Below are 24,230 nucleotides of genomic sequence, written 5' to 3'. Positions count from 1 at the left end.
GGGTGCTGGTTGGCCAAACCACTTGTGAGCTGGGTGACATGGCATCCATCACATAGGGTGGCAGGTGGCGGGGGGGGCGGTGAAAGCCAAGGAGATAGTAAAGCATTTAATAAGACCTTCAGCAACCTTATTGAAATTCATTCCAAAGAAAAAAAGTCTCAGGCTCCTACCCCTCAGACCTACAGGATCAGACACTCTGATGGTGGGACCAGCCATTTCTGTTTTACAAACTCTGAGGCTCACTATGGCTCACACTCCTTTTGTTCCAGTCAGCAGCCTTCAAAATGGTCTCCTGGGTCCACCTGGGTTCCTCTGAACTCTTTTCTCCACACAGCAGCCGATCTTAAACAAACCACCAGGTCTCAAGTCAATCTAAAACTCTACAACAGCTTCCACTGCACCTAAATAAATCCCATACGCCTTACTGAGGAACTGCTTCGGCCCCTCTGCCTGCCTCACTGCTTTTATCTTGTGTTTCTCTCCTTTGTTTAAACCCTTCCAGTCACACTGCTCCTTTATATTCCTGGAACACTGGAAGATTGTTCCCGCCTCAGGGCCCTTCTGTGTCCTCTGCCTGGAATGCGCCCCTCCATGCTCCTCCCCATTCCCCCTAATCTGTACTCAGCGCCTTCTTGTAATTCAGGTCTCAGTATCAATGTCACCTCCCCAATCACCTCCCTTCCCCCATCAGTTTCTATCTGACCTAGTTTTTATTGTCTTCAAAGCAGCTACCACAATCTGAAATAATTTCACTTGCTTGTAAGCTCCATGAGAGCAGGAAGCATGTGTGCCTCTGTTGAGTAAATATTTGTTGATAAGTAACTATTTGTTAGATGAACACAGTTGTTCTTGGAGCTCTAGTGTGTGGTAGAGCTGAGACAATCCAATGTCCTCTCTGTCCCCTTCAAATGTCTCCTGAGCTGTATGTGGTCCCCAGGTTCAGAAGACGGGTCTGATAAAACAACATTCCTTATTAAGCCACTTATTAATATGCCAAGATATTCATGTCTTACTAGCTAGGATATAACACCAATTTCCTTACTGATGTTAAGAAAAATGTCAATGATTATGATATGATATCAATTCTGTATGGAATCTAAAAAGAAATGATACAAATGAACTTATTTACAAAACAGAAATAGATTCACAGACTTAGAGAACCAACTTATGGTTCCTCCCCCCAGGGGGGGAAGGGTGGGGGGGGTAGACTGGGAATTTGGGATTGACATGTACACACTGCTATATTTAAAATAGATAACCAACAAGGACCTACCGTAAAAAAAAAAAAAAATTAAAAAAAAGGAAAAATGTCAATGACCAAATTACTTTTAAAAACAAATAAGCAATAATTTAATAAACAAAGTCATCTAAGTTGTTTTTCATGGAACTCAATACAGGTACTTTCATTCTGATTAGAAAATACTGAGCCTAAAATTTTCACTCTAATTTTTTCAAATTTCCCTGAGTAAACCATTATTCAACATGGTTAGCTCCAGCGGGTCCCCTTCCTGTAGCAAAGAACAGTATTAAGGACAAAGCTGTGTTATGAGAATGACCTGGTTTCCAATATTTGTACCTTTGTACCACCATTTAACATTTTGTGACCTTGGTTGATTTTCTCAAACCGTAAAAACCCAGTTTCCTCATCCACAGAGCCTGGGTCACAATAAATTACAGCAGAGTGGGTTATGAGCATTAAGTTGGATAACATTTGTGAAAATGACTAATCACAGTTACAATTTTTTGAGCATCAATTCACACCAAATGTTCTGCTAAGCTGTTAACATGTTCTCTCTTTCTCATTCACTATAAGACAGTATTATTCCCATTTTACAGAAGTTGAGAATGAAGAATTAAGGTTTCCAAGATCAGAAAGCTGTAAGCATCAGCACTGGGCTGTCAAAGTTAGGTTTGTCTGACTCAAAGGCTCTTGTCATTAGCCCCAAACCCTACTGCTTGTGAAATACCAAACACAGGTGCTACCATGTGGCAGGTAGAAATGTAGGCTTATCTTCCCACACCTTTCCAACATGCCTCCGATCCTTTTGCTGTTCTGTACCACTGTACAGATGTATGTCTGGATGTTCTATTTCACTGAATATTTCTTAAGTTTTTCCTTTTGATGGAAAACGATCCCAGTGATCTGAGAGAAGATATTTAGAATTATTCCAACTTAAAGAAGAACTCACACAACTGCCTACACATACTTAATTGTCCATCCTTCTTTCAGGAAATGTCACTTATATATATTGTGTTCATGGTAGCTTACTTGTCTATGCCATGTGATATTCTATTAGCAGAAACAGCATGGGGTTTGGGGCCAAACAGTCCAGGGCCCCAGGACTCATCTCTGCCATTGTCTAGCTCTGTGACTTTGCACACATTTTATTCCCTCTCTGAGCATATCTCCTCATGTACCGACTGGGGAGAACAACCTACCCCTTAAAATGTTTGTGACGCTTAACTCCTGGCACATCATGGGTATTAAATAAACAGTAGTGCCCTTCTTTCCGTCACTTTGCCCTGCCCACTCTACAACCTCTGCTGTTTTAAGCCTCTGTAGGCAGAGAGAATGTCTCTGTTTTCTATATGAACAAAGCGTATGGATAATACTTTAAAATAATGGAATTTGTTTGTGAAATGAATGCTGCATGACCAGGGGGCTACCCCGGGCAGTGATGGTTATTTCAGTGACACGTCACTGCTGAGGGAAGCAGGAGAAGGCTGCTTTTGGAGCAGCTCTTAGAGCCAGTCTCTGAGCCATGCAGGAAAAGCAGCCTCATTATTTGATGTTCTTTTTTTTTTTTAATGATGCTCTTTTTTTGCTACTTTATTGGAGCTCCTTCTTATCCCAAATGGAAGTTGTGCTCAGTTCTGGCATGGTAGAAACTTTAAAATATTTTTGACAAAATAAAAAAAAAATACATATATAGAGAGAGACATTTTAACTGTGTTCTTTATTTATTGCCTTGGGTTCAAATTATTCTTCTATTTCTAAAGATCATGGTTACCACAAAAGGATAAAGGTTTGAAATCAGGAAATATTTTAAAAATCTAAAAGTAATTCCAAAAGACGAGTCCCACCACTGATTTGGCACAATGGAAGCAACACAGATATTTAGGTACAGCCTCTAATGGTGACTATTTTGAAGGGAACTTGATTTGAATTTGCGTGTTCAAGTTAGACTGTTAGTTGTAAACATTTATCTAATATGAAACTTAGCATAAAAATACTGCAATCAATTCAACAGGATTTACTGCATATTCCACACAAGCTAAAATTATTGCAGAAGAAAATGCTTTCAATTGCTGTCTGGAAACTTTTTACACTATATGTTCTATCAGTAATAGAATCTGAGTGTGTACCCCAAATTCATATATAGTTAATTTATTTATAAATCACATACACATTTTTAAAGTTGTAATCATTTACATGTATTTATAATGTACCTGCATTGTGAAACAGATAACAGTAGAAATTGCAGGGCATAAATGTGTGTATACATACACACATGTCAATATATTTTCTCTTTATCTCAATGAAACACCTTGCGTGTATGTGACACATAAGCATCCATCCTGGAGACCACTGAATTAAGATGATAATGACTGTGATAAAGGGGCTAAGACTCCTTTTGCTTTTTTGTTTTGCATATAGAGTCTGTTACTTTTTTTTTAACATTTTATTATATTGGGGTATAGCCATTTAACAAACAATGCTGTGATAATTTCAAGTAAAGGGGACTCAGCCATACATATACATGTATCCATTTCCCCCCAAACTCCCCTCCCATCCTGGCTGCCACATAAACAGTAGGTCTTTCTAGGTTATCCATTTTAATAGAGCAGTATGTACATGGCCATCTTCAACTACCTAACTATCCTTTCCCCCGATCCATTCCCACCGCCGTCAACCATAAGTTCATTTGTTCTCAACCATAAGTCTGTGCAAGACTCCCTTTTTGAAAAGGTCATTATACAAAATTGTTACCTTTCAACTGTTTCAGTTCAGTTCAGTTCAGTTCATTCGCTCAGTCATGTCCGACTCTTTGCGACCCCACGGACCGCAGCACGCCAGGCCTCTCTGTCCATCACCAACTCCTGGAGTTTACTCAAACTCATGTCCATTGAGTCGGTGATGTCATCCAACCATCTTATCCTCTGTTGTCCCCTTCTCCTCCCGCCTTCAATCATTCCCAGCATCAGGGTCTTTTCAAATGAGTCAGTTCTTCACATCAGGTGGCCAAGTATTGGAGTTTCACCTTTAGCATCAGTCCTTCCAATGAATATTCAGGACTGATTTCCTTTAGGATGGACTGGTTGGATCTCCTTGAAGTCCAAGGGACTCTCAAGAGTCTTCTTCAACACCACAGTTCAAAAGCATCAATTCTTCGGTGCTCAGCTTTCTTTATGGTCCAACTCTCACATCCATACATGACTACTGGAAAAATCATAGCTTTGACTAGACAGATCTTTGTTGGCAAAGTAATGTCTCTGCTTTTTAATATGCTGTTTAGGTTGGTCATAGCTTTTCTTCCCAAGAGCAAGTGTCTTTTAATTTCATAGCTGCAGTCACCATCTGAAGTGATTTTAGAGCCCCCCAAAAATAAAATCTCTCACTGTTTCCATTGTTTGCCCATCTATTTGCCATGAAGTGATGGGACCAGATACCATGATTTTCATTTTTTGAATGTTGAGTTTTAAGTCAGCTTTTCTACTCTCCTCTTTCACTTTCATCAAGAGGCTCTTTAGTTCTTCTTCACTTTCTGCCATAAAGATGGTGTCATCCTCATATCTGAGGTTATTGATATTTCTCCCGGCAATCTTGATTTCAGTTTGCACTTCATCTGGCCTGGCATTTCACATGATGTACTCTGCATATCAGTTAAATAAGCAGGGTGACAATATACAGTCTTGACATACTCCTTTCCCGATTTCGAACCAGTCTATTGTTCCATGTCCAGTTCTAACTGTTGCTTCTTGACCTACATACAGATTTCTCAGGAGGCAGGTCAGGTGGTTTGGTATTCCCATCTCTTGAAGAATTTTCCATAGTTTGTTGTGATCTACACAGTCAAAGGCTTTGGTGTAATCAACAAAGCAGAAGATGTTTTTCTGGAATTCTCTCGCTTTTTCTATGAACCAATGGATGCTGGCAATTTGATCTCTGGTTCCTCTGTCTTTTCTAAAACCAGCTTGAACATCTGGAAGTTCATAGTTCACGTACTGTTGAAGCCTGGCTTGGAGAATTTTGAGCATCTTTGCTAGCTTGTGAGATGAGTACAATTGTGCAGTAGTTTGAACATTCTTTGGCATTGCCCTTCTTTGGGATTGGAATGAAAACTGACCATTTCCAGTCCTGTGGACACTGCTGAGTTTTCCAAATTTGCTGGCATACTGCGTGTAGCACTTTCACAGCATCATCTTTTAGAATTTGAAACAACTCAACTGGAATTCCATCCCCTCCCCTAGCTTTATTCGTAGTGATGCTTCCTAAGGCCCACTTGACTTCACATTCCAAGATGCCTGGCTCTAGGTGAGTGATCACACCATTGTGGTTATCTGGGTCATGAAGATCTTTTTTTGTAGAGTTCTTCTGTGTATTCTTGCCACCTCTTCTTAATCTGCTTCTGTCAGGTCCATATCATTTCAGTCTTTTATTGTGGCCATCTCTGCATGAAATGCTCTGTTGGTATCCTTAATTTTCTTGACGAGACCTCTAGTCTTTCCCAGTCTATTGTTTTCCTCTATTTCTTTGCATTGATCACTGACGAAGGCTTTCTTATCTCTCCTTGCTATTCTTCGGAACTCTGCATTCAAATAGGTATATCTTTCCTTTTCTCCTTTGCCTTTTGCTTCTCTTCTTTTCACAGCTCTTTGTAAGGCCTCCTCAGACAACCATTTTGCCTTTTGCATTTCTTTTTCTTGGGGACAGTCTTGATCAATGCCTCCTGTACAATGTCATGAACCTCTATCCATAGTTCTTCAGGCACTCTATCAGATCTAATCCCTTGAATCTATTTGTCACTTCCACTGTATAATTATAAGCGATTTGATTTAGGTCATACCTGAATGGTCTAGTGGTTTTCTCTCTTTTCTTCACTTTAAGCTCTGAATTTTGCAATAAGGAGTTCATGATCTGAGCCACAGTCAGCTCCTAGTCTTGTTTTTTGCTGAGTGTATAGAGTTTCTCCAGCTTTGGCTACAAAAATATAATCAATCTGATTTCAGTACTGACCATCTGCCAATGTCCATATGCAGAGTCTTCTCTTGTGTTGTTGGAAGAGGGTGCTTGCTATGACAGTGTATTGTCTTGACAAAACTCTGTTAGCCTTTGTGCTGCTTCATTTTGTACTCCAAGGCCAAATTTTCCTGCTACTCCAGGTACTTCTTGACTTCCTACCTTTGCATTCCAGTCCCTATGATGAAAAGGACATTTTTTTGGGTGTTAGTTCTAGAAGGTCTTGCATGTTTTCATAGAACCTTTCAACTTCATCTTTCAGCCTTACTGCTTGGGGCATAGACTTGGATTACTGTGATATTGAATGGTTTGCCTTGGAAACGAACAGAGCCCATTCTGTCATTTTTGAGATTGCACCCAAGAACTGCATTTCAGACTCTTTTGTTGACTATGAGGGCTACTCCATTTCTTCTAAGAGATTCTTGCCCACTGTAGTAGATATAATGGTCATCTGAATTAAATTCGTCCATTCCAGTACATTTTAGTTCACTGATTCCTAAAATGTTGATGTTCACTCTTGCCATCTCCTGTTTGAGCACTTCTAATTTACCTTGATTCATGGACCTAAAATTCCTGGTTTCTATGCAATATTACTCTTTACAGCATCAGATTTTACTTCCATCGCCAGTCACATCCACAGCTGGGCACTGTTTTCACTTTGGCTCCATCTCTTCATTCTTTCTGGAATTATTTCTTCACTCTTATCCAGTAGCATATTGGGCACCTACCAACCTGGGGAGTTCATCTTTCAGTGTCATATCTTTATGCTTTTTCATACTGTTCATGGGGTTCTCAATGCAAGAATACTGAAGTGGTTTGCCATTCCCTTCTCCAGTGGACCACATTTTGTCAGAACTCTCCACCATGACCTGTCCGTCTTGGGTGGCCCTACACAGCATGGCTCATAGTTTCATTGAGTTAGACAAGGCTGTGGTCCATGTGATGTTTGATTAGTTTTCTGTGATTGTGGTTTTCATTCTGTCTACCCTGTGATGGATAAGGATAAGAGGCTTATGGAAGCTTCCTGACCGGAGAGATTGACTGTGGGGGCAACTTTCGTTACCTATACTATAATTCACTGCAGATTCACTAAGAGTGCAATTTAGGAGGTAACGCTTTAGTGAAATTAATTTATCACTAGAAGACATCACTAGAAGTTGGCATTACAGACTCAATGGACATGAGTTTGAGCAAGCTCCAGGAGATGGTGATGGACAGGGAAGCCTGGCATAAGGCAGTCCATTGGGTCACAAAGAGTTGAACATGACTGAGTGACTGAACAACAACAACAAGACAAAGCTTAACAAAGCTGTTAAAAACTGCATGTTGAGGCGACATGAGACCCTATAAAATAGTGTGACACTCTAAAGATGTTAAGGGGATATTTCTCCATCATATGAAAAGGGACCAGTCAGATACAACTTTGACTACAGTGATCAAAGGTAGGCCATGCTGTGAACTGACTCTCGTTAGACTATGAGTCCTACAGAATCAAAGACTCAAATGGTGTTTCCAGCCGAAAAGTCTGTTGCAGGTGCATCAGTCTTTGAAACAACCTCACGTGCCTATAAAACAACACTGGTACAAGAAGCAAGTGAACTGTAAAAATAATGGCAAGAGACAAAGGAAATTAATGAGACCATCTGTCTCAATATTTGTGTGTGAAGGCATACTACCCTCAGTCACTACAATATGCTTCCTCAAAGTAACCAAAAAATAATTATATTCATAAATCCAAAGGATCTGTCAGACAAAAGATTACTTTTTACTTCAAATGCCATTTCATAAAAACATTTGGTGCAACAACTTAATTCAAACAATTTCTTAAAGTTCCCATATTAGAAGATAATATACATTTCATAATGTTTAAAGTCCATTTCAATTTATGAAAACATTGTCTAAAATAACTATGTCAGAGTAAGAAGCTTGGTTTCTCATGTGGAAAACTCGAAGTTATAATGAAGAAAGAAAAAAGAATACAATTTTAAATTATATTTTATAAAATATTTCAGTTCACGCTGAATCACAATGAGCTACCAGAAATAATTAAGAACAGATTTGATAGTTGGCAATAAAAACACTTCGATGCATTTTTAAATGCCTTTTAAATTTATTCAAAATAAAATTCTAACAAGGTGTCTTCGAATAAAATTTCTTGAATCCTTACCTTGCCATACTTCTGGGCATAAGATCCTGTGAGCAGTGAGTGGAAAACAATGATGGTTTCATCCAAGTCCCAGACAAACACACGCTGGAGAAAAAGATAAATATCAGAGAACCATCAAGTTCCAAGGAAAGAGAAATCTCTTTACAAGTAGAAAGCATCTTGCTTTGTTGTTGGATATAATCTTCACATCACTGTATAGAAAACTGAGTCCCTTGGACAGCAAGGAGATCAAATCAGTCAATCCTAAAGGAAATCAACCTTGAACATTCATTGGAAGGACTGACGTTGAAGCTGAAGCTCCAACACTTTGGCCACATGATGTAAAGAGCCAACTCATTGGAAAAGATCTTGATGCTGGGACAGACTGAGGGCAGGAGGAGAAGGGGCCAACAGAGGATGAGATGGTTGGTTGGTATCACTGTCTCAATGCACATGAGTTTGAGCAAACTCTGGGAGATAATGAAGGACAGGGAAGCCTGGCGTGCTGCAGTTCATGGGGTCACAAAGACTTGTATACAACTTAGTGGCTGAACAACAAATGCTACGCTATTATTTTTTTCCCCAAATTTGCCAGATTTATTTCCTGCAAAACCTGGAAGCAAGAGTGACAAATAAATATAATAAGCTTAATTCAGATGTCCTAATTTGAAAGAATTCATCCAAATGTTTACTTGCAGTTAATTTCCAGAAAGACACATTTGGATTTTATGATAAAAGTGTGCTTTTACAAAATTTTAGATCATGAAGTTTAGCAATTCATGCAAAGAATTAAGTTTTTTCTGATTAAAAAAGTAATAATCATATTTTATTGTTTTAAAAAAAGAATCAGGCACTCAGAAGGAAAAACAAAATGGAAATCATCTTTAGCTTACTATATTTAGGTAGTAACTACCATCAGTGTATTTAGGTAGCTCTTTTTTCAGTATTGCAAATATACATTTGTGAAAACAGCATCAAACAATATGCACTATTTTACCTTAAGAATTAAATTTTTAAAAATATTTAAACGAATCAATGAGCAATACCTAAATACAAATTGTAAAGTTTGGACCTTTGGGTCACATTAGGTGATAAGATATGTTATTTGGCATGCACACTGTTTTGAATGATTTCAAATAATCAATCAACATTTTGAGATTAGACTTCTTGGAAAGTTCAGGGTTCTGACTGCTGTGGACAAACTTCCGATCTGTAGCAGTGCTGGCTGACCGTCCAGGGCAGTGATGCAGGGCCTCTTGAGACTGGCCAGTGCTTCCTCTTCTTCAAAATCTGCAGGCTCCCTAGTCCAGCCCACTCATTTATATCACCTTCTGCCTTCCTGAAGGCATTTTAATCTGCTACTGTACATTGTCAACCACAAATTGGCACTTACCAAGAGCACTGCCAATGACTGAACAACAAAAGCATTTGCCATCTGCCTCTACGGAGACTGAACCCCATGCTGCTATAAGCTGTTGACCTTCAACAACCTCTGAGGGAGTTCAGGTGGAATGAGGCACCCTGTGTGCCGGGGAATCTGGTGGGACAGGTCTTTAGATAGTTGGATGCTTTTAGGAATAGATTTTATGGCCTCAATCTTTGCATCTCCTCATGTTCAGTTCAGTTCAATTGTTCAGTCATGTCCGACTCTCTGCGACCCCATGGACTGCAGCACGCCAGGCCTCCCTGTCCATCACCAACTCCTGGAGTTTACTCAAACTCATGTCCATTGAGTCAGTGATGCCATCTAACCATCTCATCCTCTGTCATCCCCTTCTCCTCCTGCCTTCAATCTTTCCCAACATCAGGGTCTTTTCCAGTGGGTCAGTTCTTCCCATCAGGTGGCCAAAGTACTGGCGTTTCAGCTTCAGCATCAGTTCTTCCAATGAATATTCAGGACTGATTTCACTTAGGATGGACTGGTTGGATCTCCTTGCTGTCCATGGGACCCTAAAGAGTCTTCTCCAACACCACAGTTCAAAAGCATCAATTCTTCAGCGCTCAGCTTTCTTTATAGTTCAACTCTCACATCCATACATGACTACTAGAAAAACCATAGCTTTGACTAGATGGACCTTTGTTGGCAAAGTAATGTCTCTGCTTTTTAATATGCTGTCTAGGTTGGTCATAACTTTCCTTCCAAGGAGCAAGCTTCTTTAATTTTATGGCTGTAGTCACCATCTGCAGTGACTTGGGAACCCAAAGAAATAAAGTCTGTCACTGTGTCCACTGTTTCCCCATTTATTTGCCATGAAGTGATGGGACCAGATGCCATGATCTTAGTTTTCTGAATGTTGAGTTTTAAGCCAACTTTTTCACTCTCCTCTCTCACTTTCATCAAGAGGCTTTTTAGTTCTTCTCCTTCTGCCATAAGGGTGGTGTCATCTGCATATCTGAGGTTATTGATATTTCTCCCAGCAATCTTGATTCCAGCTTGTGCTTCATCCAGTCCAGCATTTCTCATGATGTACTCTGCACATCAGTTAAATAAGCAGGGTGACAACATACAGCCTTGACACACTCCTTTCCCAATTTGGAACCAGTCATTGTTCCATGTCCAGTTCTAACTGACCTTGCTTCTTGACTTGCATACAGATTTCTCAGGAGGCAGGTCAGGTGGTCTGTTATTCCCACCTCTTGTGACCCACACAGTCAAAGGCTTTGGCATAGTCAATAAAGCAGAAGTAGATTTTTTTCTGGAGTTCTCTTGCTTTTTCGATGATCCAATGGATGTTGGCAATTTGATCTCTGGTTCCTCTGCCTTTTCTAAATCCAGCTTCAACATCTGGAAGTTCACGGTTCACGTACTGTTGAAGCCTGGCTTAGAGAATTTTGAGCATGTCTAGAGAAGCACTACATCGCTTCATGGTGACATCAGATTCTCTTGACTAACCAAAAACCTTTTGTAAAATGAGTGCTTAATGGTATTGAACTCCTCCTTCACCAAAACCTTATATATTGACATTCCCCCACTGCAGCTAAGGAGCAGTCTCTCAGAGCTCTCTGAGATGCTGCCTCCGGGGCAGCAGTCCTCATTTTGCCCCAAATAAAACTTAACTCACAACTTTCAAGTTGTGCATCTTTTTTTAGTTGAAAACATCAAGGAAATGATCTCTTAGGAAGTGGTACAATGACTATTCCTTGACCTTACTAAAATCTGAAGATTAAACTTTTTTTCATAATTAAAATACTCAGTTATATAAGAAGTAGCACATTATGGTTAAGAATAGTTTCTTCTGATGTTTTGTAATAAAAGTCAGCCTGCTTAGTATGAATATATTTCAAGAGATCCATCCCAACTTGAAAAAATGACACAGATATAAACATTTTACCATATGTATCAAATGATTAGAATTTGTCTCATTACCCAATGACCACCTTTCCTTTCCGTATAGATTAATTTTACCTTTTTAATATTTACTGACCTGTATGGACACCTTTCATTGCCCTACTACTTCCAAATAGAGCGTTTCTTATCTCACAATGGCTTTACTTTTAAATAATAATTTTCTATTTGTGCCTTCTGTATCAAAAGATCCAACTATCTCCAGCCTGGAATTTGTAAAGCATCATTTTTAAGTCACTGTCTGTAATTTTGTATTATAATGGATGAAATCTCCAATTTTAGAGCTGTGAAATGCCAGCTTCCAAGTAGGTCCACCCATTTCATGATACATCCTTTTTTAAGTTTGAAACTTCATGAAACTGTAAAGTATAGAACATAGCCAACAGAATAAAATATCTATTATGTCTCTTAAAGATAAGTCAGTATACCTCCAGGTCACTGTCAGGAGGTGGGGAAGGATTGTTTTTCCGGCCTCTTCCTCGGGACTTTGACCCAGAGCTCCTGCAGGTTCTCTCATCAAGATCTTTGATGGGTGTGGAGGGGCTCTGTACTGTATCAAACTCTCCTGTAAATAACATAAATTGTGTCAAGAAGAGCACTTTATTTTTAGATCAGGTGTAAGTCTTCATTATGAATTATGTTAACAAAAAGCTCCTTATGACCAAAAAAAGAAAAAAAAAAAAGAAAAGATATAATCCCAAATACACAAAAATCCTAACTTAGCCAAAAATTTTTGCAGGTCACATCATTTTCTCCTACATTTGATCTACGTCAGCTATTAAACCTGAACACCTTTTGTACTCCAGATGCTCTCAACTTGCCTGTCTCTGTCCCCACCTACATATTTATCTAAATTTAGATCTGTTCTCAACTCCTTATGTCGGAGAGAAGATCCCATTCCTCCACATGCAAGTATGACTTCTGAACCTCACCTACTGGGAAATCACGTCCACTGCTCAAACTCTCTTATCTTCCCTTCAACCTCTCCCTTTCCTGGGTGAGGGGCGGTGGGGGAGGGTGGGTCCTGGCACAGACAAATTAAAAAGTCCTTCCCTTTAACCTTGCATTTCTATAGAAATTATTTACTTGCTATCTTTTCTTTTTAAAAGATCTTTTCTTAAAAGAACAGGGCATACTAGTCCTGTCCAGTAGAAATAGAATGTGAGCCATGAATGTAACCACACATATAATTTTAAATGTTCTAGAAGCTGCATTTTAAAAAAATATAAAAAGCAACGTGTAAAATTAGTTTTATTCCTATATGTTAATTGCTCTAATATATTCAAAACATTATCATTTCATCATATAATAAATATGAACATGGCGTGTTTTACATAATCTCTTTTTCACACTAAGTCTTCAAAATCCTGTGTGTATATGACACTTAGAGCTGACTTGGATCTGTAGTAGCTACATGTGCCTACTAGGCCCCTGCAATGGAGCCAGTATAGACTGAAGTCACTGGCTACAGAACTGAATGTCACATTCTGACATATCATTTGTCATAATCCAGCTTTAGTTTACCAAAACTCTAACAAAACTACTCTTACCTGGAGTCTCCAAAAGCCATTTAAATGACACAGGCAATAATACAGACCCAGTCCTTACCTTCCTGGAGCTCTGTGCTACATATGATCGATCCTCTTAAATACCACCTCCTCAGAACCACTTAATAGCTGATACCCTGCTAGAATGTTCTAGAATCTTTTCCATGAGTCCTTCTCTGTCTAGGACACGGTCTCCTTTTCTTCCTCCCATTTCTCACATGCTGGGGTTTAGTAGTTTTATCTTTTGATCATTTTCCCCACTCCACACCATGTGGGCAATCTTACTCTCTCATAGGTCAGTCACTTTCTACTCAATGATGCATACATCATACTGGGTCAAATCCTACATTTCAGACTTTATGTTTAATTGGGTTCTGCATGTCCCACAGATACCTGAAAGTCTGACATGTCTAAAGCTAAGTGATTGAGCACCTTATGAGGTGGAGAGCATGGAGCAGTGGCAGATCTGTGAGGAAGGTTTTAAGATAAACTGAGGCAACAGTGAGGTACAGTAAAACCTCACATGTAACAAGAGTCCAACTTACTGTACAACTTCAAGTATTTTATTCAATCTTTCTGAATCTTAGTTTCTTTGTATATTAAAACATCAGTAATAGCAGCTACCTTTTATTACTGAGGTAAATCTAATTTATATTTAATTTAAATCATATGCATAAAGTTAAAATGTCTAGGAGAATCCAATGGCAAACTATCAAAGTTACACAGTTTTTAAATATAAAGATGTTATGACTCTCCTGTTGTTGTTGTTGCTGTTTAGTTGCTAAGTCATGTCTGACTCTTTCTAATCTTATGGACTGTAGCCACCAGGCTCCTCTGTCCATGGGATTTCCCAGGCAAGAATACTGGAGTGGGTTGCCATCTCCTTCTCCATGATTCTCATGCCTTATCATAAAAATTAAAGTAAAATAATTACAAGAACAGCCAAGCAGTTACTAATCTAAATAAACACATCTGAACAAACTAGATAAAACTTAAGTAATATTTTTTCTGAGAAATTTTAAGTAAATAATTTTTACAAAGCTAACCTCTAATAATTTCTAATGGTCAAATGTTTTCTTTGGGAAACATTGTGCATGTCAGGGCAGCATCAAAGAAATGTCTGTGCTCCAAATACTATTTGCTCTTAAAACACTGCTAGCACAGTTCCTTGCATGGGTTTTTGTTATCGAATATATGAGAGTAAATAACATAATGAAAGATTCTTTAGCTATGAATGCTGACTACAGCCCGATGTCATAGTAAATCATGTTTCAGCTTACTTGTGCAGACATTAAATGAGGTTTTGGATACTTAAACACACAACTAATTTTTTAAAAATCACACAAAATATTTTCTATTTTCAGTTATTTTTATAAAATAGAATTTTTCTAAGGTTACTATGTCCTAAAAGTCAAATGTTCTTTTTCAAGTAAAATACTGATTCAAATTAACTCACATATGTTAAGCATATAATGTAAACCAATTTTTGGTTGACATTCTATAAAACCTGTCTTTCTATCCATTACAGATCAATTTTTTAGACGTTAACTCTCATCAGGCAGTTTTGTTCCTGCAACAGTGCAAGAGGTGAAAGGGGAAAATCTTGCAAAAGCCTAAAATATTGTCATCAGTTATGGGTGGTTGATTGTTGACTGGATCCCTAACAACAGAATTTGGCAGGAACAACTCAGCTACTCAAAAGAACTGGAAGCCAGCAGCTATGATGACAAGGGAGTCAGAAGAGTAGGAGGAGAAAGGAAAAAAACTGGTCATAGGAAGTGTCTCACTCTCAACAGAAGTAGGACTTGATATCAATGATTCTAAGTTACTGAAGGATCTTAAAAGGACTCTAAGAATTTGGACAAAATATGGACAAAAGTGTTTCTGATGAAAGTAAAGGCACAGCCTTTGAAGAAAACTATGAAGAATGGCTCCACATTTATTGAACTATTGGTATGTGTCATGCACTTTTTTTTTCCTATTTTATTTATTTTTTGGCTGTGCTGGGTCTTTGTTGCTGCGTGGGCTTTTCTCTGGTCATGGTGAGCAGGGGCTACTCTCTAGCTGCCGTGTGAGGGCTTCTCATGGTGGTGGCTTCTCTTATTGTAGAGCACAGGCTCCAGGGCATGCAGGCTTCAGTAGTTGTGGCACGTGGGCTCAGTAATTTCAGCTCCTAGGCTCCTGAGCACAGCCTCTACAGCTTAGGTGCTCCGCGGCACATGGGATCTTCCCAGACCAGGGATATAACCCGTGTTTCCTGCATTGGCAGGCAGATTCTTTACCACCAAGCCACCAGGGAAGTCCCAGGCATTTTCTTTTTTAAAAAGTTTACTAGAATAAGTGTTTGGCAAAAGCACTGCTCATTGTATCTGAGATTCACCCACACTGTAGCCTGAAGCAGTTTGTTTTTTCCTCAATGTGGCTAGAACTTCATGATATATTATGCTATATCCATTCCGTTGGCAAACATTTGGGTTAATTGTAGTTTTAGGCAACTATGAATAAAGCTGCTATTAACATTCTTGTTTGTATCTCTGGACATAAGCTCCCATTCCCAGCATATCCTTATATGTATGCCTAGCATATCCCTGTATGTATGCCTAGCATATCCCTATATGTATATATTTGGCAGCAGGACTGATGAGTCACAGGAAGGTATAGACACTGAGCATCTTTTTCCAAAGTGGTTGTATTAATTCACTCTCCTACCAGCAATGAGAGTTCTAGTTTCTCTACATTCCTATCAACTCTTGATACTGCTAGTCTTTTTTCTTTTAGCAACTGTCGGGGTATAGCAGTATCTCACTGCAGTTTTAATTAGCATTTTCTTGATGATAATGATGTAGAATACTTTTATTTGTTTCTTGCTCATTCAGTATGTTCTTTTTTTACAAAGTAACTGTTTAAATCTTTGGATAACTTAAAAAATTGGGTTATCTTTCTTGCTGATTTTTCCAGAGCTCTTTATTGTGAAACATTCTTTACACACACACATGACTAAAATTTCACTTCAACCTAGTGAATTTGGTCTTTCATTATCCTCTTTTAATAGTGGGAAAACTGGAGACATGTGGGACTCAGTTAACTAACCAAGATGAAATGGCTTGTATGTGAAATGCTGGTATGATTCCAGAATTCCTGCTTTAACCACTAGGTAATACCTCCTCCCCTAAATAGCAACAGACTGTTCAGATTACAAAGAGGTCAAACCTGTATGTGTTTCTACTGATCAAAAGAGTATATAGACTTTATACAATTTCTGTGATACAGAGGGCAAAGGAATTCATCGAAAGAGCATCAAAGTAAAAGAACAGGTCCTAAAGAGGGCATGTGCTATATTTGGCTCCTTCAGAAACCACCCAGATGGAACTGAATTGACCTCCATATCTTCTCAAGGTTCTAGCCTTTCTTCTGATAAAGGTTAAAACCAGGAACCTAAGCTCAATTGATCATTAAACGTTTGTTGACATTTTTTTTTTTTAAAGGAGAAAGCTGTTAATTACAGTGCCTCTGTCAATTTCACTCAGGTAATTGCATTAGGGTACAGTAACACTGTAGGTAGGAAAAATGCAAATTGGCAGAGAAGTTAAATGTGGTTAGTCCTTTCCATCTAAATCCTTTTGTTGGCTTCAAAGACATGAATTAGCACTTTGCTTTCCTTCCTGTCCTTATGTAAAATGCCATAAGACCTAGAAAGACTACTGGGTTCTGCTGAAGAAACTGCCTTTTCAAAGTGTGAAGGGATCTTACTATATCCTTTACTTTTCTGCAGCATTTGTAAAGTTTAATTAGCTAATGTACTATGTTTTCAAGGTCTCAGAGTACAGAATACTGTTACAAATTGCTACTTATATTTAATTTTAAAAATGTTTAAAATTTTAAAAATGAGCTATAAAACTATCAGTAAGCTTAATGTGCTAATCAGTCTTCAAACATTCTGAATGCAAATGCCTAAGATAAACTTTATGGTAAAGGCAAAGGAATATCTTTTCAAAGATAATAAACTAAAATATCTGTTCTTAATCAGCATGGTAATGTTTCTTTAAATACATTGTCAAATTACCTAATAAGGTAAAGTATTGATAAACAACTGAATGTTATTCATAATTTTCAAATAACTCAGTCATTACCCATTGCCCTAGGCTTTTTCCTGAGCCAATAGTACACATGATTGAATAATTATCTTTTAATCAGTGCCATAATGAAGAACTGCACCTTCTAAGTTTTGGATATTCATATCCAACTTTGTTTCATTGGGTTTATCGCTAAATCAGAGCAACCAGCTGTCTCTTATAGAACATAACGTATGTTTCCATTTTAAACATGGGAGAAGTCAACAGGGAAAGATTTATGAAAAACTGTTTTCATAAATTTTAATTGTTAGGTCTCTGCTTTGAGTCCAAATGCAGAGCCAGTCAATGGAAAATACTCTTTATGCCCTTAAACAAAATATCTCAGATTTCATCAATAATAGAGAAAAATCCCATAGTTGTGAACTTGTTTACTTTTCAGATGCATGCCAGTCTGCAAAGGCAAAATCAAACTTAAAACTGTCTTGATGGAACCTCTGAGGTCACAGAATTTCTTAAAGATCCAGCAATGTGCATTATTATGATTTTCATAAGATCTGAAAATTATGTCAAACTATATTCATTGGCATTAGCAACCAATGGGAGGCTAAAGAAATTGCAGTGTTCTGATAGTGAATATGAGAATGTCACATACAAATGTATTACATTCAAGGTCATACACTCAGAATACCTACATGTCTGCATTTAGTATTTTTAATATAAATAAAAGAGTTATTCTGAAAGTTGATTATTCTTTAGATAATAGAAAGTACCCATCTGTGTCTTTCCTGCAGAGAAACTCTTGTGGTCATATTGACATTAGATCATAGTCCATCTTCTACCCAAAGTTCTACTCAGTATAAAAAGTTTTTAGTATATAAATTAGTTTTCATTCCTAGTTGCTCAATTCTAGTAAATTCCAAAACACTTTGCTGGTCTTATCACTCAGTCTCTGATGTCTTGATGATCAAATACTTCTTCTGTGGTTTTGCTTCTGAATAGTTATCCTACCTTGATTTCCCCACATATTCACCAGTGAGAAACACCTTTTACAGTGTGATGAGAACATCAAACATCTCCTTACCTGAAGTGTTTCCACCATTTGTTAAGCAAGGATTCTGAAATCATTCATTCTTTACATTAACGTAAGACTCTTAATGAAATGTTAAGTATTTACTCAACAGATCAGGACAGAATTGGAACACAGGATTTAGGCTGGGTGGAGGTTACTGCTGCTGCTGCTAAGTCGCATCAGTCGTGTCCGACTCTGTGCGACCCCATAGACGGCAGCCCACCAGGCTCCTCCGTCCCTGGGATTCTCCAGGCAAGAACACTGGAGTGGGCTGCCATTTCCTCCTCCAATGCATGAAAGTGAAAAGTGAAAGCGAAGTCGCTCAGTCGGGTCTGACTCTTAGCAACCCCATGGACTGCAGCCTAGCAGGCTCCTCCTTCCATGGGATTTTCCAGGCAAGAGTACTGGAGTGGGTTGCCAATGACTAGCACAGATTAAACACCAGCATAATTATCTGGGAGCTTTCAGTCATTTTTAAAAATATTTTTTTAATTCCATTTTCTCCGTATTATTAGACAAACAAAACTTATAAAAAATATTTCACCTGGATGAAGATCTGTACCTGGTTGGCTAGTCAGTCCTGGGAGAGATTCTTGCAACTGGTAGGTTGAGGTCGTGGAGGATGAGCCATCAGCTGTGTTATTTGATGTCATGTATGCTCCATAGGTTGATGCAGAGTAATACTGTGCATACTGGTTTTGGCCAAACGCTGTGTAGGATGGATAATCCTGAAATAACAATTGAGATGTGTGTGTGTGAAAGACAGACTGCCCTCTGGCATGCTTCAAAGAAGAGCAATCACAATGGTAACGGAAAGAACAGTATCTGGCTCCACTGGTTCTGGAGTCCACAGCTTTGAGGTGATCCTAAAAAGCAGAGACCATTCTGTGGGCATCTTCTACATGCACACAGTAATGAAATACCCTGTGGGGTTTTGCAAACCAGGTCCAGTACACACATTTTAATCTACCTAAAGATCATATATGCTTTACTCCCCTACTCAGAATTATGCATCCAAGGGTGTACATTGTCAGATCTTAAGCACTTGAAGAGGAGATAAGGAGATGCTTATATTCACAGCATTCAATCGCATCTTCTAAAATCACCGGCAAGAAGGAGGTGTACCCTTCCTTCACTTTCATACAGACCCTGGGCTGCATTGTTGTGGTATTTGTTCCCTTTTTAGGCTACCCTTGATAATTTTGTTTTCTTGGCAGGAGATAAACAACAGAGAAAAAGAAAATGATTAAAAGATTTTCTTACCCAGTTTCTCACAGGCTACATTGCACCTGAGGCCTTGACTTAAATAAATCTTTAGTGAGGTTTTCAAATATTTCGTTTGCATCATTTGTTAAGGAAAAAGGAAAGCCATTGGATCAATTCCTCTCACTTGCTTTTTATTAAAAGTTTTTAATAATCCTAGAATGATCTAAATAGTCCTTCAAAATCCTTTTACACATTACATTTTTTAATCCTCCCAAGTAGAACAAAGCAGTCTTTTCCTTATGCTTCCACTCTGCCTAGTGTATGTTTCAGTACTACATTAAAATGTTCTACCCCTTGTCCATATTATTTTCATGTCTATGTCTTCAGGAGGATTGGATCCTTTCAGAGAGCAGGGAACACTGACTTACGATTCTCAAATCTTCAATGCATAGTCAAAAAATCTAATGGTTAACATGTACTCAATAAATGCCCAGTGTATTAATAAATGAGTGACTGAAATTAAGCCACCTGGATTATCAAAAATTCTTCATTTTTTATAATAAAATGTACATACTGGCCTTGATATTTAGTGTTTTAAGAAACCATTTTTCAAACTAATGCCAAATTATGCAGTTTAATCTTGTCAAAAATATTATTAACATTATTCCACTGTTTAATCATTAAAGTTTCCTCTTAGCCTTTGTCTTAATAAAAACTGAGAGAAGGCAATTAATAGAATTCCTTCAGTAAATCCAAAGAGCAAACACTTGTGCAGTAACTTTTATTTTAAAATATACAGAAGTCCAGCAAGACTGTTAACAGTAAAATAGTGTATTGCTTACCCATGAAATCAGCTATCTTTCCATCTTAACTACTCTGAACATGACTGAGAGGTAGAAAATAAGAAAGTTTCTGAATATATCACAAATTCGTCTCCCTCCATGCTGATTCACCCTTTCAGGGACATTACGTCTTGCTCCACATGTAATTCTAACATGATTCTAGAAACAATCGTAGGTTTCAAAACTCACAAAATGATTAAGCAAATATCACTAGGAGAGCTAAGGAATTCTAGGAGCAGGTATAGCGACAAAAGCAAAAAATTACAGTTCTCAGGAGAATAGGAACTAAAGTTATCAAAAAATTCATAGAACTAAAAAATAAAAGCCAATATAGAGTCTGAGATGCATTCTGTTTTTGAAAAAAATGATTTGGGTTTGGACCAAGCATGCACTATACTCTAGATCATAATCTGATTATTGATTATAGTTCAACCTATCAATTTTCATAACTTTTTACTAAGAAAAAATAAAGTTAATTTAGTATGGTTTAAGATGATCGGAAAGGATGCAGCAGATTTTCTCATTTCCTCCCATGACTAAAACAATCATGGCTTAAAAGTTTAAAAGGTAAACCTTTAGCAATCAAGAAATCTAAAATACCCATAATTATACATATCCCAAGAATCTAGATAGCTAATCTTTACTACTCTGAAATGCTGTCTTAACTTTACATAAATAAAGTTTATTAATCTGATACTATTCTTCAAAAATCTGATATATATATATAAAGCATAAATATAAAAAGCTACTATACCTGTTGTGAACCACTGAAATTCGTTGAATTTGAAACTGAATTATTTGCATAAATAGTAGAAGATGGTGCAAAACTAGAACCTAGAGATAAAAGAACAAATTGCATTTAAAATGTATTTCTTGAAAAGTATTAAAATATTTCACTTTGCAGAATTCAATGCAATATATTTTAAATTTTGTTGTTGAGGCAGTGAGATTTGAAATGGAGAGATTTTTAACAGAAATATGCTTGGCTTTTTCTTGTGACAACTGGTAAAGTCCTTCCTTTAGAATTCTGTAGAGGTAAACAGAAGTTTGTGGGAACAATCTTACCAAGGACTCAGCTAACTTTCAAAGGCCAATGTCTACATGTACAGAAGTACTCAGAGAATAAAATAGCGATAGTGAGACTACTTCCAGGAAATACCTGCAACTTTCCAATGGTCATATCAACTGCATGTGCATACAAAAACTACTCAAGTTTAAACAATTGGCTGAGGCTAGCTTAGGAAATAAACATTCAAAATCCGTTTAGAAATGAGGCTTCCAGCATCCCATCTTTTTTGCTCCTCTATGTCCTTTCCTTAGAACAAAAAAGCTGTAGGCTAGAGCTCAGACCCAAGGGAGAACTGTTTATACCACTATCATCAAAGTTTTGACAACCTTCTAAAATTTTATGACAAAGTTAGCAAGTAATTTAGTTATTTAAAATTAGGGCAAAAACAAGCAAACTATCAATCTATAGATTCAAAAATATGATCTCATGGAATGCACTTGTTAGGGAATAAAATAAAGGACTATTAGGGCAGCTGATGATTTTTTTTAACAATATGTTTTGAATAGCAATAGTATTAGGTAATAATGCAAATTGATGTAGCCTGGAATATCCAATATAAAAGTATTTTGGGGAATAAATGGAAATGTCTCTATGGTCTTTTCCACACTGCCAACTGAAGCTGAGCAGCTCACTGTGGCTGAGGAATGTATGCAAACATTTATCTACCAACATTATAAGGAAAAAAGACACCTGTCATTTCAGCCAAAAAAGGTCTAAGTAATTATTTCATTTTAGTCAACCAACCAAAATGTCAGTATTAGTTAGTTTGAATAATGTTCATATAGCCCCCAAACTATGACTAATCATTAGAAAAAAATGACAGATAAAAAGTAAACTTTTAATGTTTTTACCATGTCACTAAATTATTTTCTGCAATTATTATACAATGTTCAAAAATAATTTTTAATCGGAGACAAAAACAAAAATTAAATAATGATCATAATGGAGAAAAAAGTTTTAAGAGGGGAGGTACAAATGATTTAAATATTCCTATTTAAGAAATATAGTACTAACAGGGGGGAGGTATTTTAGAAATGAACAAAAAAAGAAATCCTCAATCATTCAACAGTAAACAGGACTTAGAAAAGTGCTAACTCAATTTTAAATTAAATCAAAACAGCATTACATACATAAGGAATCCTGACAAGAAAATGCTGGATTTTGTCATTGAATCTTTGAAATCTCTTAAGTAGATGCCAAACATGTGACTAGTGTGGTGACTGGCTTGGAGGTTGCTTTGCTTGGACTTAGTTTCCTGCCAATTTTATGCAACTTAAGCTTAAGTATTTAAATTTAATATGGGTCATGTTTCTTGATGTATGTTGAGCTCTTTTCATCATGTTCCCTCTTAGTTATCTTTTCCAATGATATCGTCTGAGCAGTGGTAGCATTTAATACTGTCTTCATGACTATATATTCCTAGTCTGAAGCCAAGGAGTCTCATTCAAAGAATTCTTTCTCATTTAAGATGTTTCCTGGGTGGCTGCTTACCTGGCATCTGGTAAGAATAAGGTGTCTGGCCTGGTTGTGGGGTAGAGAAGCCTGGGCTGTAACTGAGGCACCCACTCTGTAATGGGGACTGAGTTTGTGAGAGTCCACTTTCTGTCTTGATGCCCGGTAACATCACGCCCAGATCTGTTTGGAAAGTGCATGTGCAAACCATTTCATTAATAAAATGATCATGCTATAACATGAGTTGTAACTTATATTAGAATATGAGAGTCTGTATAAGAATATTAGAATATACAGTTACTAGCCAGCAGGATTACCTGCTTGTAACCAAAGAAGGAGAAGAGAGAAGACGTGAAATACCGTAAGTGGGCAGGCTGTAGGGCTGTCCTGTCTGTGAGTAGGCAGTGTAGACGGCTGGCTGCTGCATCCCCGAATACTGAGTCTGGCCTGCATAGGCGGACATTGTTTGAGCTGCTGGTGTAGAAAGAATGTGTGGATAGGGCCTAAATATCAGAAAAATAGCATTACTGTGGCAACAAAGACTGCATATTATTTCAGACAGCTTAGATTCAGTGAAACCTGATAATAGCCAGGAAGTAATCCTCTTCTTTATCCACAATATCATTTTAACAATACAGAAAAGGACATGAGTCTGAATGTCAGGAGACCGGGCTCTGCTATAACCCAGTCTCAATAACTTGGGCAAATAAACTTCCTAAGTCTATACCTCACCTGTGGAAAGAAAACTTTGGTTTAGATATCATCCTGAAAGTCTCTTCCAGGTCTATATTGCTTACACCCGAAATAGTATTCCAATTGATATGTAGATGAAGAAAGTGGAGTCCAGGTCAGTTAATTAACGAGCTCAGGTCAGTTAATTAATTAATTAACTCATGAGCATTATTTCCTGTTACCATGCATGACCCAATGCCATGTAATGATTACAAAAGTCATTAAAAGCCCTAGGAAGAATTCTCTACAAGAACTAAAGTCTTACCAAAAAATTTTTTTAAAAAAGTATGCAGCTTCTTGAAATGGAAAGCCATTCCCTTCATCTTGCCACATCTTACAGAATGTCCTCAAAATAGATATCCAATATCTAGCTTATGCTTAAGAATAAACACTGTAGCTGCTGTGGAAAATAACTTTTAAATGTGCATGATCAGGAATCCCAAATCTTGACATATCTCTCTGATGGCAACCAAATTCAGATATACACCCAATATAGTTTAAGCTTGA

The 24,230-nt window shown here is 37.6% G+C and overlaps 1 protein-coding gene across 50 annotated transcripts in view; it reads right to left on the bottom strand.

Moving 5' to 3' along the window:
- The window catches only part of EYA4 (EYA transcriptional coactivator and phosphatase 4), a 384,171-nt gene that overhangs the window by 71,773 nt on the left and 288,168 nt on the right, over window positions 1–24,230 (bottom strand). For 27 of the 50 annotated variants that reach the window (XR_014065663.1, XM_081530645.1, XM_081530663.1 and 24 more), the window contains 6 exons: window positions 23,352–23,494; window positions 23,031–23,174; window positions 21,225–21,304; window positions 18,985–19,150; window positions 12,162–12,298; window positions 8,409–8,492 (listed from right to left, as the gene is read on the bottom strand). Coding sequence is in view for 49 of the 50 variants with exons in the window: in XM_081530645.1 (XP_081386771.1) it covers window positions 8,409–8,492; window positions 12,162–12,298; window positions 18,985–19,150; window positions 21,225–21,304; window positions 23,031–23,174; window positions 23,352–23,494 (754 nt within the window). In the remaining variant the exon portion in view is untranslated. Of the gene's footprint in view, window positions 1–8,408; window positions 8,493–12,161; window positions 12,299–18,966; window positions 19,151–21,224; window positions 21,305–23,030; window positions 23,175–23,351; window positions 23,495–24,230 lie in introns of all 50 variants that reach the window. The other 23 variants (XM_081530639.1, XM_081530654.1, XM_081530647.1 and 20 more) reach the window with 2 other exon arrangements.

Source organism: Giraffa tippelskirchi, chromosome 9, assembly GCF_054371585.1.
Source record: "Giraffa tippelskirchi isolate mGirTip1 chromosome 9, T2T-mGirTip1v1.2.pri, whole genome shotgun sequence".
NCBI classification, from domain to species: Eukaryota; Metazoa; Chordata; class Mammalia; order Artiodactyla; family Giraffidae; genus Giraffa; species Giraffa tippelskirchi.
This window is presented reverse-complemented; position numbering and strand designations above follow the sequence as displayed.